This window comes from Glycine max, chromosome 8, assembly GCF_000004515.6.
Source record: "Glycine max cultivar Williams 82 chromosome 8, Glycine_max_v4.0, whole genome shotgun sequence".
Lineage (NCBI taxonomy): Eukaryota > Viridiplantae > Streptophyta > Magnoliopsida > Fabales > Fabaceae > Glycine > Glycine max.
Window position 1 is genome coordinate 4,016,768 of NC_038244.2, and position 17,607 is coordinate 4,034,374.

General features: G+C 33.9%; 2 protein-coding genes and 1 pseudogene across 2 annotated transcripts; 1 reads left to right on the top strand and 2 right to left on the bottom strand.

The window, feature by feature from the left end:
- Positions 1-2,774: 2,774 nt before the first annotated feature.
- Positions 2,775-7,115, top strand: LOC100777672 (alpha-dioxygenase 2-like; annotated as a pseudogene).
- Positions 7,116-7,380: 265 nt separating this feature from the next.
- LOC100794175 (trihelix transcription factor ASIL2) lies at positions 7,381-9,433 on the bottom strand. The gene has a single exon (XM_003532487.5). It carries the CDS (start codon positions 8,492-8,494, stop codon positions 7,517-7,519), a length of 978 nt encoding a protein of 325 aa, XP_003532535.1. The 5' UTR covers positions 8,495-9,433; the 3' UTR covers positions 7,381-7,516.
- Positions 9,434-10,207: 774 nt separating this feature from the next.
- On the bottom strand, positions 10,208-15,096 carry LOC100794702 (actin-interacting protein 1-2). Its single transcript, XM_003532488.5, has 6 exons — positions 14,593-15,096; positions 14,344-14,505; positions 13,785-13,971; positions 12,626-13,048; positions 11,184-11,591; positions 10,208-11,030 (listed from the first exon to the last, which is right to left on the bottom strand). Exons 1-6 carry the CDS (start codon positions 14,985-14,987, stop codon positions 10,773-10,775), a joined length of 1,833 nt encoding a protein of 610 aa, XP_003532536.1. The 5' UTR covers positions 14,988-15,096; the 3' UTR covers positions 10,208-10,772.
- Positions 15,097-17,607: the final 2,511 nt, after the last annotated feature.

Genomic DNA, 17,607 nt, shown 5'->3' on the forward strand with positions numbered 1-17,607 from the left:
AAAAAGAAAGATAATTAAGTTGTTTAAGAATTTTATAAGATGGTTTTAAAATATTAAAACTATTTGTCTTTTAATGTTATTTGTTAATTATCTAAAAATACTAGATGATAACATATATAGGATTGTCATTCATTAGATTTGCTATTTACTATAAGAAAAATTGATATTGAAAAGTTTCATGAATTTATCACCCATTAGTTTAAAATTTTAAAAAAAATTACAAATCTAAAAATAAAATTAAAAAAATTAAGTCTGCTTTGCTAGTTTACTATTATATACTATGTTTTCATTTTCAAATAAAGCTTATTATTATTTTTAGTCTTCAGTGGTGTGTTAAATTATTTTTCATCAAATGTAAATATTTTAGGAAAATTATTAAAAATAATATGAGTGTCAACTAACCTGAAATTGTTTCAGTTTAATTAGAGATATTGGGTTCAAATTTTAAATAAGTAAATATATTAAATAATTGTAAAGAATTTTTTTTTATCTATAATAATCTCACTTAACTCAAATAAGATTAAATCCAATAAAAAATAAACATGGATCAATCAACCATCACTATAACATATTATGACTAAAATAATTAACTTTATAAAAGGAGTTGAAATGTAATTGTATAATAATCAACATTCAGGTGAAATACCTGACAATTAAGAGTATTTGAAGAAAAAAATATTACTTTCTTAATTTTCTAAGACGGTAAATATTTTAAAATAAACTGAAACGCTTGAAATGATAAATAACGTAATAGAAGGATTAATAAATTTTTGGTTAAATTCGGGATTTAGTGTCTAGATTTTTTACACTTATTTTTAAATTTAATGATATAATTTAGTCTTTAGATATGTAATCTTATATTAATATTTTTGAAAGACTACTGTAAACTATAGCAGGGCTAGCCTATTTTTACCCATGAGGATCGGGTTGGTTGACTGAGTCATTTACGTAAAGTCTTAGTTTAAATCTCATTGTCATTATTATATTAAAAAAAAGGCTAGCCTATTTCTATCAAAGTGACAAAAAACGTAAAAGAAAAATCCAAGAAAAATTTGTTGTCTTATCTTATTGTAATTGTAAAATTTTAGAAGTATGGCTATAACTGGTTTATATATTTAGATCGAGTTTCAATAATTACTTTATATGTTGATGGTACTACTATCATTTTATATAGATAATAACATGTAGACTTTTCCTCCCAATACCAAAAAAATAGGATAACATGTGGAGGAATTTTATGTCTAAGGTTTCGATTAAAGAGAGTATATTAAAAGCATTAAAAATTCTTAAAGTGACGAAATATAGATCAAATTAATATTAATATAAGAAATTATTTTTTCATTAAGTGTCGAACTATAAGTCAATTTTTTTACTTAAAGAAGTATGTACATTAGTTATTATGGTCTAAGGGTTGTTCAAATAAGTTTGAGTGAAAAATATTTATAGTATATTTAATTTTTCAATGATATAGACAATTTTTTGAAAAAAAATTCCTATTAGTTATATCAAAACATTTTTTCCTGCATCATTATTATGTGTAAATAAAATCTGTTTTAAACAGTAATAGAGCTGCAATTGCAAAGCGTGCTGATTAGACACGTCTTGCAGTTCAAAAATTTTAAAATTTCTTTGAGAATTTCAGTATCCCAAAGACCATTACACCTCCCACGGTCCCAGTATTTATTTCATTCAGTTAGGGAGTAAAATTTTCTTGACATTTATGTTCTTCATTCACAAAATTTAAATACGAACCGAACTTCTTATCTCCTTTTTTTTATGGAACTTCTTATCTCTTAAACTGTTAAACCAATAAATACTCACATTCAAAAAAGTTCAAGAGTATTGCACTTCAACATTTTAGACATTTCATTTATAGTCCTCATCAATCTACATACCTATTATATCCATCACTTCTCTTTATTATTTCCTTATTTCTAGGTGTAAATTAACATATATGGTGTTGCTGAAGAAATATTTTCCAAATTATAAATAAATTGAAATAACATTGAAATTAAAATTTAATGTTTATGTATTAACGGTGTAAAATAATTTTACACCATCATTCAATAATAAATTATTATTTAAATTATTTTAAAATAATTATCTCAAAAGTCAATAAACTTACCGCACATAATAAATTATAATTGGATAACTGAATAATAATAGATTATGATTGAATAATTGGATAAAGCCTTTTACACTATCATTATATAACATTTTTCATGTTGGAATTAATATTTGTGTGTACAGCATTGAGTGAAACCTGCCAACATGTATATATTTACTAGTAGAGTGTGAAGAGAAAGAAACAAGTCAAACAACACCATTGGTTCCCTCAGTCTATTGGGCGATGCTCATGTGAAACACTAGCTACTAGTAAATTAGACAATTAATAATTTGGTTTTGTTCAACTGTTCAAGGAATATGTGATCTTGTGGTTCCAAAGTATACCACAGTCTAGAAACATTATAGTGAAGTTAGTCTCTCCCTTTATTATAGTTGTATAACTTTAACTTAAAGACTTTTATATCTGGACAATTTTTAATTTTAATTTTAACACTAAGAAATTATTTGTTTAAATTTCTACACATCTACTTAACTCGTTTTAGTCTACATACATATATTTCTTAATCTGTTTTAGTTCTTAGAATTTTGATTGACAAGAACTAAATTGGATAAAAAAATAAATATGTAAAGATTAAAATGAGTAATTTTTAAGCACGGGGAATAAAACCTAAAGGTTATGTAGATATAGAAACTAAATGAAATGAGTAATTAAACCTATAACTTTTTTATTTTCCTCCAGCATTTCTAAGCATCCTGGATTACAGACGTTAGTTTGCTTCCCTTTCTGTGTTTCGGCCTTTCGGCCCTTCTAATCATCAAAAAAGAAGAAGAAAAAAAACATGAAAAATGTAATTTAGACATTTAGTGTAATACAGAAGTTACCATGAATTACAAACTGGGGATAACGATTGCTCAAGTATTAAAAAAAAATAAAATTCTAGAAAGTGTCAGTCATAGACGTACGAAAGGGATACCATTGAAGTATTGAATGAATTGAGAGAGGCAGGTTTACGTTAACATCATCACATATTTGTCCTCGTTATATATCTCGGGATGAGCTCGCAGCTCAATCATCCAAAGTGCGAAAACACATTCTTTTCACTGCATGAAAAAACAGTTACAATTAAAGCACTTAAAAGTGCTCGATCTCTAAGAAATTCAGACAAATAATACTAAGCTCCCCAAAGAAGTCATGGTGTTTTCTGTTTTCTCTGCACCCTATGTTCATCCCGAACTCCACCCTATTGTAGCCAAAATGACCCTTTTTGACACCATACTCTTCTATGTTAGTACTAGTAGCACCCCATACCCTTTTTTATATATATAGTATAAGTATGTACTACATGTTTCATGTTTGTGTCTTTTATGTGCCATAATTTATTTATGTAGGTGATACATTTTGTGGACAAGCTTGAGTTGTGGCAAAGGCTGCCAGTGTTGTTGGGGTTAGCATACTTGGGAATTAGAAGGCACTTGCATTATCGTTACAATTTGTTGCATGCTGGAGGAGTCAATGGCCACAAGTATGATACACAAGAGTATGCCTATACGACACCGGATGGTATGTGCAACCACCCTGCTGACCATTTGATCAGCAGTCAGGGGACGTCTTTTGGCCGGAACATGCCTCCGACGACCTTAGATTATGGGTTGGACTTGAAATTTTGTATGATTTGTAGATGTTCTTGTTCCTTTTAGTACCAACATCCAACTACTTTTTCTCATGTTAATAAAGGTAATTTGACTTGTATGTATGTCATTGTGTGCAGTTACTGGACCCTCACCCAACCGTGGTAGCCTCAAAGCTCCTAGAAAGAAAAAATTTCAAAGAGGCAGGGAAGCAATTCAACATGATAGCTTGCTCATGGATGCAGCTCATGATTCATGATTGGATTGACCATTTAGAGGATACTGAACAGGTGAGGAGTATTAGAGAGATTCTGACACAACAGAAAATGGCAGTTTTATAAAAATGATTGAAACTAAGTCGCAGAACCATGTGAAGAGCTATTGAGTCTACCTTGAATATTATAACCTAAGAGTTTGACCAAAATTAAACGTTAAGGAAAAAAATTAATCTTATCGTGTAATTTTGCCAATCAATTGAACCTCGGTTGTTTTTTTAGTTGGGATCTTAGCAAAGTCCCTAATGCATATTTCGTATACAATTCTTGGAACAGGTGGAAATTAGAGCTCCTGATGGTTATTCAAGTGGATGTCCTTTAAAATCTTTCATGTATTTCAAGACTAAGAAGTTCAAAACAGACGCTTCATGTATGAAGTTTGGCTTCCAAAACATCAGGACTCCTTGGTGGTAAGTAAGACCTTGACACGGAATCTTATATCTTCATTACCGATGAAGGATAAACTCATTAAATTTTGGAATGAAATCACCTTTTTTGATGATCCCACAAAGTGGACTTTTTTATTGATAGAAGAAATTATGCACAAACAGGACTTTTGTAAGAACATCTTCGGTTTAATGTATTGGTGTAGTCTACAATTTCACTCATCAACGGGTTTTTCTTTATTTACTTATTTGTCCTCCAAATTTCTCCAAATGTTGAACCTACATCATAAAGTGACTGATTGTAAAGGTTCTTTAGAATTTTTTAGAGCTTGATTTTTCTTTTTCTTTTGGGGTGCATGGATTAGGGATGGAAGTGTCATATATGGGAATAACGAGAAGGGCATGAAAAGAGCGAGGACGTTCAAAGATGGAAAGCTGAAGATCTCAGAAGATGGGCTTCTTGAGCATGATGAGAAAGGTATTCCTATATCTGGTGATGTTAGAAATTGCTGGGCTGGCTTTTCCCTTTTGCAGGCCTTGTTTGTCAAAGAGCACAATGCCCTATGTGATATGCTAAAAGTAAGACAACTTCCTACCATCTCTTGCATACCTTTTCTCCACTTACTGGATTGCATTAACCTGGCCTCGAAGGATAATGCATGGGATTTTTCTTTGCTTGTAGGTGCACTATCCTGATTTTGATGATGAGCAGCTCTATAGAATGCAAGATTGGTGACTTCAGCAATCATTGCAAAAGTTCACACAATTGATTGGACTGTAGAACTCCTAAAGACTGATACTCTTCTGGCAGGGATGAGAATAAACGGGTAAGTCTAAATAGATGTAATTTTGGAGATAAGCTACTTTATACAATAGCAGTTTTCTATGCAACTGTTGGAGAAACTTAATTATTTGTTTTTTTTTTCCTAACAGATGTGAATTTCTGGGGAAGAAATTTAAAGATTTATTTGGAAACATTTGTGGACCCTTACTTAGTGGATTAGTTGGTCTTAGGAAGCCAGGAGATCATGGAGTTCCCTAATCACTTACTGAAGAATTTGTCAGTGTTTACAGAATGCATTCACTGCTACCTGATGAAATTGTCCTTCGAGATATCAAGCCTACAAGAGGAGAATATAAATGCCCTCCAATACTTGAAAAGTATATTGCTCTCCCTCTCTCTCATTCTACTTTTAAAACTCAGATTTCAAATTTCATTTTAACTTTTTTATGGTTCTTTTGAGAGGGCACATCTAGATACACAGATAAATTGAACACTTATTCAATAAATTCTTATTAGAGAAAGCTTATTCATAAACTTACCTGTGAAACTTACTGAAATAAGTTACAAAGAGCATATAGAAGCTAAAAATAGCTTATTTCACTTAGTTTTTCCGCGATACTTATTGAAATTAACGAAAAGTTATAAAAAAAAGTTAAAAGCCACTTCCATATGTGGGAAATGAGGTCTTCAAAAACACCACTAAAGCCAATTTGTATGTTGGGAGTTACTTCCTTTTACCTGCAATCTCTTCCTGCATTTTCACTAAAAAACTTCCTGCTTTGGTGTATAGCAAACATGAAAACCCTTTTCGGAGTGTTTAGTTTTGTTATTTTTGAAATGAGAAGGGCTTCCATGTTTAACTGCCAAAATGCATTTCAGGGAACCTATGAAGGAACTGTTGGGAAAAGAAGGGGAAAGAAGGCTATCAAACTTAGGAATGGAGCAGATGCTAGTATCCATGGGTCATCAATCAAGTGGTGCAGTTGACTTGTGGAACTATCCAACATGGTTAGGGAACCTCATTGCCCATGATATTAATGGAGAAGATATACCTGATCCTGTTGACATGGCTACCATGGAAGGTAATCCCCTTCACACTTCTTTTAATACAGTGTCCTTTTCTAGCATTCATTTGTAATCTTGTATAACTAATTTGATCTAAAATGAAGAAAATGTTGCACCAGTTTATAGAGATAGGGAAAGGGGAGTTGCAAGGTATAATGAATTCAGAAGAAACTTACTAATGATCCCTATTAGCAAGTGGGAGGATTTAACAGATGATGAAGAGGTCATTGAAGCTCTTAGAGATGTATATGAAGATGATGCTGAAAAGCTGGACTTGATAGTGGGTCTCCATGCAGAGAAGAGGATAAGAGGCTTTGCTATCAGTGAGACTGCTTTCTTTATATTCTTAATCATGGCTTGGAGTTAAGTCCTGCACAGCACTATACTATGCAACAAATCACAAAGCCAAAATTGATCATTGTATTGAAGTATTGTGTATTTCTTTGTTAACTGTGATGTTTAGGAGGCTAGAAGCTGATCGTTTCTTCACAACGAATTTCAACTCCAAAACATACACAGATAAAGGGCTTGAATGGGTAAACAAAACAGAGACTTTGAAGGATGTGATTGACAGACACTTTCCTGAAATGACTAAAAACTGGATGAGGTCCTCAAGGGCATTCTGTGTTTGGGATTCAATGCCAGATCCCACAAACTACATACCTCTATATTTGAGATCAGCCCCATAATAAGAACGGGAAAACACCCCAATACTACCCTATAAGGCACCAATTGACATGCAAAAGCAGACAGTAAAATCCCACCTTGTAATGATGCTCTTGTGCATGTACAAATTGGTTGAGTTTATGATATACTAAGCAGAAACCCACCCAGTAATAATGCTCTTGTGCATGGAAAGATTGGTGGAGACTATGATTATCCTAAATAATGCAATAATTTCTTCTTCAAGTATGATTTAGTCACCTATTTGTCTGTTCCAATCTACTGTCAAATATAAGTCCTTTTTTTAACTGTCAATATATATATATATATATATATATATATATATATATATATATATATATAACCCAGTTAGTTAAGCAATTGTTAATGTTTCCATTTAGTGAGTTGAATAGAACACGCAGGGGAGAAAATTTGGACCTTACATCATCAGCGGATTATAAGAAAGAAGAAACATATTGGGTAGAAAAAATGAAGTCACAACAGCGTTAGATTTAAAAGAGCAAAGAAAGTACGAAGCTGATGAAGTAATAGATAATGATAAACGTTACATATTAAAGAGATTTAGCCAATTGTACATGGAAACTGATAGAAGTTGAAGTGCAGCTGGGCCAAAGGACCACTGAACCTCAACCAGAGGCTGATGGCACAGTCTTGGGCTTCTTCTTCCTGTTCTTTTCCGAAACGGCCTTGGCAAATGCCTCGACAATCCGCTGTTGCGATTCTAGAATCATCTCAGTGCGCTTCATTTCCATCTCCATCCGCATGGTCTCGATCTCCCTGGCCATCTCCATCTTCATCTGTTCCATTCTCACAAACCCATCTCCCAATACCTTAATCGCAGCCACCACTTCACCCACGGGGTCTCTCTCCCTCTTCTTCCCAAGATTAGGGTTAGGGTTTTGATTCAAATTGGGGCTGAATCTCTGATTCCCAACCTTCCCAAACACCTTGGAAGCAGATCCAGGATGCTGCTGCTGCGGCGCGCTCAACCCAGTGGGAATTCGAATCCTAAACCCACCGGCACCACCACCGGAACCTGGAAAGCCGTTCCTATAGAGCTTGTTCAAGCTTCTGGTGTGGCCGTTGTGGTTGATCTGGTGGTGGTAGAGATCTTGACCAGCATCATCGTCATCGTCATCGTTATCAGTATTATTATGATCGGAATCGTTGATATCGGGTTTAACAGGGGAGGGGCCTTTTTCCATGGAGTCCATGAGCTTGAAGTGGGCCCAGGAGGAGTTGAATCGGGAAACGGGGAGGGAGCGAGCGCGTTGGATCTCGGTGCGGTAGCGCTTGCGCAGCTTCTCCATTTTGTGGCGGCACTGGACAGGAGTTTTGGGAGGGGAGGCGTTGGGGCAGCGGCTAGAGACAGCGTCGGCGACCTCCTGCCAGTGGGTGGCCTTGAGGTTGCCGCGGCCGAGGGAGTACCACTTGTCGCGGTAGGCGTCGATGAGGGCGAGGGTTTCATCGGGGGACCAGCAGGGAGGGGGGAGGCGGCGAGTGGAGGAGGGTGGGGCGGGGAGGGGGACGAGGGAGAGGGGGACGGCGGAGGGGGGATCGGGAGGGGGAGGAGGAGGAGGGGGAGAGGAGGAGGCGTCGTCCATGGGGGAATGAGAATGAGAGCGAGAAAGAGGGTTCGGTGGTGGAAGTGGTGTTTGGTAACATAGTGGGTGGGGTGGTGGTGTGCGGCTGGCTGGTTTTGAGATGTGGACAGGATAGGACGAGGGAGGGCACCACCAATTTGGTGGGGGAAGTGGCTAACGTGCGCCGCGTTCACACCTGGACGCTGCTCATTGGCTGACCACTTACCATACCATTAGGTCTAAGGTAAGGTCCTTCACACATTACATTAGGTTAGTTGTAGTTATGGATTCCTGCTTTTCATCTTTCATTCACTCTAATTTACCTCAACTACTGTTTAGTTTTAATCAATTGAATCGTAAATAATATCTAGAGGGAGCACACCATTGATGCATCATTTTAAGTTTGGTGCTCACTAAAACCTCTCTCAAAAGTCAAAACCCACATTGGACTTGGGCCTCTCTCCTCACACTTTCATAACATTTGGGTAAGTTGAACGCTATTTTTTTTCTCACTTGTTGAAGGCTATTTGGTCCTTAAAGAAAATTAGTTAAGGGCTATTTTATAAATACCTTTGATAAAAACTATTCAGTTAATTTTGTTTAGTTATATAATATAACATTATTATCTAAAAGCTTTATTATATTTTAATATTATATATTATACATTAATGTGTCTCAAACGGGACAACGAATTTTGATTAAACTTTAATTGAAATTGACTAAGATGAATTCTTGTTGACTAAAGTTTGAGATCTCTTGATGGTTGTTGTATAAGGCATTACAAAGCAGGTCAATACTGATTTTATTAGAGTGACAACATATAATAAATGTTTATTTACCACAATGACTTTAGTTGTATTTGTAAGAGTTTGAGATATGCTTAATTCTTTACTGGGGAACCTAAGGCCTCCAAAAAGTAACATTACTTTGTTTTGCTATAGTGATAAGGTGACTTAACTTTGGTTAGGTATGATTTGTTGTTCACATGCGTTGTAAGAGTTATGTGTCTAGTCATTGACTTTTATCGACACATACAACTTGAGTTGAATTAGGCTCCCGCTCAAGATCGATCACTATACAAATTCAACTTTAAGTCCAATATGAAATAATTGCCCCCAACTCAAAGGTTGAGTGTATTGAGTTGCGGAATCAATCATGAGATCCTTACTTGAATGAATAAATAAAAAGTTAGATTATAATTTTAAAATTTTTAATTTATCAAATTCAGGACTTTGATTTCCGAATTTTTAATTGTAAGTTGTAACATTTTGTCCCTCAATTTTACAGATTAACGATTTTAATTAATCTGTCAGATTATTAACTAATAATGGTTATTAGTAAAATTATTAAGCTAATTATAAATTAATTATTTTGACCAAAGTTAATTATAAATTAACTAAAAACCATTAATTATTAAAAAAAATATTGGCAACTAAAGCTCAAAGATAAAGCAAATCTTGAGATAAATTTCAACATAAACCCAGATCAAAACCTAACTAATAACTAGATAGCAATCGAATCAACATTACAAATTCAAATATATCATAAATCCAAAATGAAAGAATAATAGTTTCCATGAATTCTTTCTGTTTTTAAAAATATTTTTAACTCTTTTTCTTGATTCGTGGCACTTACTCGTCATATATAAAGATAACTTATTTGTGAAAATGTATGTAGATCCCAGAGATCTTCCTTAATTCTTGAAAATTTTCTTTGTGAATCACATTGAATAAATTAAAAAACAACAAACACATAACTGCATTCGAACTACAAACAAACATTACAATCAATCTGGCCTCAAACAGGGGCAGCTGATTAAGTGTATCCTCTAAAGAGGTGGGGCTTTGGGTGGGGAGAACTCATTGTCTGTGTTCTCTAATCTATCAACACTTTTAACACAAAAACTCTCAATATCCATATTGATCCCCTGTAATGTACACAAGGTCCTTTTGACAATTGGCACAACTATTAAAAATCTTTGGTATCATAAATTGCTTTTAGATTCCAGAGCAAACCAAGACAAATAGTGATGTACACCGGTACCAACATAGTCTAGATATCAAAACTCACAAAAATCAGCTACTTATAAAAGGCAACAAGAAAATGGCCCCAACTTTATACCACCAATGTCAAGAGTGACCACCAAACGAGGCTTGAAATTTGCAATAGGATTGTGTATGACCAACTTATGGTGATAAGCACATCATCATCAGTCTTGACTTCTATAAGCCCTCTAAAGGAAGAAATTTGAAATCCAACAAATATTTCCCAAATTCACTTCCAAACTGACCTTGATCAGTCAAGGAGGGGTTATCCTCCAAACACGGATAAAAGCATCCTCACCTGAGCTAACCAAACTATATTCATCAGTAAATGCTAACCCATAAACCCCACCTAAATGAGCACCCTTTATGGTAATTCTACTAGATGCAGGCTGATCAACTTCATATATGATGACACATGTGTCGAGTGATCCTGTAGCAATCCTATGGCTATCAGGGGACCACGCTAGGCAGTTTATCCTAGCAGTATGGTACAACATGTTCTTCAGCTTCACCTGCAAAAGAGGGTGGTGTCAATGATTACACAGGTAATCACACAAATTTTTTCTTACTTTCAACCGCAAACACATCCAAAAGCACAATAAGCACATTAGAGAGAAATCATTAAACATAATACTGTGGCTATCAATGCTCATAGTTCTACTTACCTCTCGGGAGGCACGGTCCCACACTACAGCTTCTCGATTGACATCCCCTGATGCAAACATCGAAACGTCTGGGGAATAACGTATGACACTAATAGCACCCCTATGTTTCTCAAGGACTACCTCTTCTACAAGAGTATCACCAGAAACAGAATATATGTGCAATTTACCATCCTGTCCACCGATAATGGCTTCACTTCCATCAGGTGAGACAGCAGATGCTGTCACAATAAACCCAAGATTTATGGTTGACACAATTTTGGTACCACGCAACATGACAACTCCTGAATCAATTGAAACTAGAGCAAGTTCAGGAGAAAGAAGTGCAACACTCAAGTCCTTTGGTTGACTTCCTATATCAATGGCTTCAGTATCTCCACACTGATCCCTATGTAAAGAAACTCGCCTTATCTGGTTGACAAAAAAGAAAGGAAGTGGAAGGATAAGAGAAAGAAACCAACATTTCTCCATAGTATTCATTTACCGCAGAAGCCTTGGAATTTGCTAGCCCTCCCCCCACCCCCCCAAGTAAAAAAAAACTAATTTGCCCATATCTTTGCATAAAAAATCACTGAATGAAGATCTATGTCACAATTGCGGAATGGCTTTCTGACAACACTACAATATGCATGAGAATAAAGCATAAACAATTATTTCTTAAGTATCTTTCTAGGAACAATAGACAGCATAAAAGATGCTGATCAGTAGGCAAAATCAATCTTTCCAGGTAATACCAAGACAGATAAAGTAAGATCACAAGAATATTAATTGGCAAACTATAATATCTCCCAGTAAAGCAATTTTTAATGTTGCCATTTAGTGAGTTCAATAGATTTAGCCAATTGTATCATGGAAATTTCTATGAAACTGATAGGACACGAGGAGCAAGAACTGGTGTATAAGTATTGTTCATTCAAGAGCAGCTGGGCCAAAGCTCTTACAAAGGAACTCAACCAGAGCCTCAGGCTCCTTAGAGAAGCTATTCTACATAAACTAACGTGATTACCCAGGCATGCCTCTCACGCCCTCCTCTTCCTCCCTATATTTCAGCTACTTGGTCCTAACCAATTTGCAAAGTTAGCATAACTAATTCTCCTCCCTATTCCCTTTTGCTGCCTCCTGGAATAAACTTTCCAGATCTTAGGCTTGTTTGTGCTTGGGTCCAAATCCAACAATTGATCCAAGTCCTGTTCCACCTTATTTTCTAATCCAGCCCCATACCCAAGTGCCCTGTCAAAAACTTTACTGTCAATATACTTTATACTTTATATGGATAATACCACATGAAAATTTTATTTCATCACATAAAAAATATATTATTTAAATGCAAATGACAAGTATCACTGATTTTTTTTTTATCCAATAGAAGAGATGGAAATTGGGTAAACGTAGTGTAATGATTATCATTCTCATATAAGCCAAAGGAATATAAGCAAAACATTCACCTTATTATCAAATCCAGATGTAACAATCTCTTCTTCTACAGCTGCTAAGCATTTGATTTGAGAATTTTCCTTCCTGTGTAGTTTTCCACTATATCCAATCCCTTGAATCCACTTAACTATTAAGCCATCATAACTGCTAGACAATAGCACCCTAGGGTTACTTCTAAGAATAGTTAAGGAGGAAACATTTTTCATATGTCCAGAAAATGTTGTCGGGGCTTTATCAAGATCAGTTGCTAAAAATATAGATATTGTCCCACCAAGAGAAACAGTGACAAGATAATCATTCAACCATAGGCACCCCACTAGCATGTCTTCAACTCCACCAGAGCCAGCACAAGTCAATGTTTTCTTCACCTTTCCGTTATTGCCCTCAGTAATGTCCCATACTTTTGCAGACTTGTCGGCAGATACAGTCAGCACCTAAAGACACCATTACAACTGTAGATCAGATTGTCATTACTCAAAATGTGTGTTGCAGTCTTACAGTGAAAGGGAACAAAGAGACTTGCACAAAAGATACAAGTAAAAAAGCAATGGAGGAAAAAACTAATAATCAAGCAAATAGAGCAGTTTGTTTAACTACATACACAAAAGTTAACTAGAAGGAGATTTAACTATGCAAACTATATCTATCATGCCTAAGATATCTAGTAACCAAGCAATCAACACATGTATGACAACATCAAGAAGTAAAATTGCAAACACCTATTGCATATATATATATATCCTTCTAAACTAGATAGAAAATTTTCCTAAAATAAACTATAACCAAAAAGTTAAAACGTGCATGGAAAGCATCAGTTCCAGAGTAGCATCAGGAGAAAGTAAAATGTATGTCTGGCTACCAAAAGAAGTAAAACAAAAATTTACTTCATGTGTTTTACTTTACAGAATGTTTATTAATTTATTGGTAATATTAAAAGAAAAGAAAATGATCAATCATTATGTATTAGAGAGAAGAGGGAAGGAGAAATAGACAGGGGAGGTAAAGAAGTTATCTTGTTATTTGTGAGAGAATTGGGAGGTAATGCAGCCTTCTATCTTTGTAATTGGGGTTTACCCTTATTTCTTCTTAATATTTAATAAGATACCAGGTTAGGTTTCCATCACAGTACATCTGAGGATGAGAGTGTTTGCCATAAATACGTAAACTCACCTGCTTTCCATCAGGACTCCAGCTAACAGCATAAATACTACCAGTATGCCCACCTTCAGAAGACAGCTCACCAATCTTTTCTGCACTCTTTCCATCGAATATGACACCCTTCTTGTCAGAACTTACACTTATAAATTTACTGCCATCTGGAGAATATCTTACACAATTCACAAAATTTGAATGATCCCTGCACATAACCAAATTATCACGACGTCAGTTATCTACCAAGACTAGCGCAATACACACAAAGGGTCAACCAAAGGCAAGAACAAACCAAAACAGATGTACCATGAATCTCACAAAAAAAATATAAAAATCCTCAGAGACACTATTATTCAGGTCTTAAACGATCACAAATTCATAAGTTTATAGCAATACGCAACAGTTTGGATTCCATTCCACCTAAATATCCTCTAATGTAAAAGTGTACATGGCATACGTTTGAGAGAAATACTGTTGTCAGGTGTATAAAAAAGAAAGATGTTTTTCTTTCTGCCTCACAAATGCACATTTTGTAAAGTTGATTTTCTGACACTGATACGTAAGAGATTACACATACCTGTGAGATAGCTTAAATCTAAAGGGAGGTCCCTCATAAAAGTTAACCAGAAAATCCTCTCCACAAGTGACAACGCGAAAAGGCCTCGTGGGTTTATAGGCGCAACTCAAAACCCGGCGAGAGTGACCATCGAATTCACCAACATTAGTCCCCGAATCCCACCTTCATCAATATGATCAGAGAGTAACGAAAGAGATCTTAAAGTCAAAGGAAGTCAAAGAAAAGAATAGATGAGTTAGGAGAACTTACATAAAAGCGCGGACGAAGGACTTCCCTTTGCCTTCGCCGCAGGCAACGATTCTGAGACCATCGGGAGACCACTGAAGGTCGTCGATGCGAGCGGAGAGGACTCTGAACTCCTTCTTCAAAACGAAGTCGTTTCGCGTGCCCCAGATCCTGACGGTGCCGGAGGCGTCGGCGGAGGCCACCCACTCGCCGTTGGGGGAAAAGCGGGCCACGGTGGCGGGGTAGGCGTGGTCCCCGTAAACGGACACGTGGAGGGGGTTCTGGAGGTTCATCATGACCACCGATCTGCCGTTGGTGTAGACGACTGAGTTGGACTTGGCATCGCCGGAGATCAGAATCCCGCGGCCGCGCTCCGTCGTGGGCATGCAGGCGTAGGTCTCTAACAGCTCGTGACTCATCTTGCTGAATGCTCAGAGTGAGTGAGTGAGAGAGAAAAAGAGAGGTGCAGACTGCAGAGCACGATGGTAACCGACCAAGCTCTATTAGACAGCACAAGACACCACACTGGCTCGCACCTTTAACATCTTATGTTAATAATTACAGCAACTATTTTTTTTTTTTTTGTAATAAAACTTAAATTTTAAGATAATTTTTGTAATAGTTATTTTAAAAAAATATATTTAACTGTTAAAATTATTTTAACAATTAAATATTTAATTTTTTAATCACTTAAAAAATTTATAGTAAAAAACTATGAAAATTAGTGATTAATAAATTTAATTATATTGTCATTTTTCTAATTTGTAATTTGTATAATTTTGTTTGTTTAAAAAAAAATTTCTAGTCAATTAATCTATCATTTTTTACATAAAACTCTCAAATTCTATTTTTTTTCAATAAAATAAATCAATTAAAACATACTCCATTACATTGCTAATATTTTTTTTCAAGAATATATATATATCCTGCTAAAAGCTAATATTTATTTTCCATTACATTGCTTGTTCCACAAAAAAATTAGGGCAATTATCTTGCATCATTTTTCCTTTATCTTATTTTCTTAATACATGAGAGAGAATCTTCTTAAGCTTTGAGCTGGTTTTTTAATATATTTTTTCTTCCATAACTGAGAAAGAACACTACCAATAATTACCGTAAATAGATATCGCAGATCTATATAGGATAATCAAATAATATATTATACAAAAATATTTTGTATTAAATATCCAATGTAATACTACAATAAAATTATTAGCATAAACTTATTCTAAGGCTAGCTCAGTATTTATTTTTTTTGAGTTAATAAATGATATAATTTTTTGTAATGTAAAAAAAATTACATACATATATAATTATTTTCATGTATAAGTTTTCGTAAAAATGAATAAAACAAATAATTGTACGTCTGCACTTTTAATGTGAGGTAAAAACATATATAGACTTGTTTGTTTGACAAGGTTTAGCATGAAAATCTATTGCTCTCAGCATCCATCTATATCAATCTATATACATATATATAAACTTCAACTTGAAGTTGTTGAAATTATTTAAAATTTTATTTTAATAATCATTGATTTTATTTAATTATGTAATTTTTACTTTTAACATTGTTTAATCATCAGATTAAAACTTTAATTTTATAACAATCGTTAATATGATTTAATGTGATAAGAATTTAATGAAAATTTATTAATTTTTAAAAACAATAATTTACTATTATTATAATTATCTTCTTTTATATATTTATTTTATATTCTCAATTTGAACAACGGTTGATTTAACAGCTAACAATCCTAGACTCCCAATGTATTCACAAAAGTATAATATGATCATTTTGTCTGATGAACCTTGAAAGTCTACTCTACTTTATCAAATATATATTATACAGCTTATGCAAGTTGAAGAACCCTGGTGCATGTCAGAGTATACTTCAATCTAAACATTCTTTCTCTAATACATAATATAGTATAAAATAGCCTTTACATACTTTTTTTTGTTTTTTTAGTTTAATTAGAAGTTACTTTAAAGTTCAAATTTTAAGTTGGAAGTAAAAAATTTAAATTTAAAAGTTATTTATTATTTGAAAAATTTAAAATTACTTTTATGCTAACTCTTGAATAAGTTTTATTAAATTTTGGAATTAAAATATGTTGAGTCATTGTACACTCCAAATTCAAGGTAAATGAGTGTATGGTAGGGAAATATAGAAGAAGAAAAAATTAAAATAGAGATAACAGTGACAAAAACAATATAATCAATCTTATCACACTAGGAAAAAATTTAATAAATTTAATGATTATTGTAATAAAAAAATATAAGAAAAATAAAATTTTAAATCTTTTAGGTATCTAAAAGCTCTGTATGTACAAATGCTTGCAATTTAGTATCAAATGATATTGTCATCTTGCAAACATGACTGTTATGACATCAATTGTTGTCCTGATTGGTTAGAAAAATAATTGTTGTCAGATTTGTAGGTATAATTTTTTTTAGTGTCTCCAAGTTCTTCTTCAATTCAATTAATCTTGGTTTGAAAGAATCATGCACCTTCTGTTGTGACATCAAGTTCTTGTGATTAATATGTTACAGTTAATTAGAATAAGGTCTATCTTTTTTGCTACCATCTGTCTATTTTCATTATGATATGTTAGACTCTAAGGCTAAATTCATATATGAAAGTTTGACCAAATTCATTTGAAGAATGATTCTTTTATTTTATTTTTTAGTGACTGCTTGCATATGCACTTGCAATTAATGTTGTCATGCCTACTATTTTCAATATATATATCTGTATCAACTTGTTTTTGAAGTTTGTTTTAGCATGTTAAGGAATATAAAGAATTCATAGACATTTGATATATAATTTAACTATGTAAACCATTTTCAGCTCTACATCTAAAACATGACTAGTAGAACTACCATTAGTTATGAGTATCATTGAGAGAATCACCTAAACATATAAACAATATTAGTGATATAAATGAATTTAGTTATTTATAAATTATTTATACTAACTTGTTAAATATTTGACAAACTTATTTGTTTAATTACACAAACTAAATTAAGCTTATTTAAATG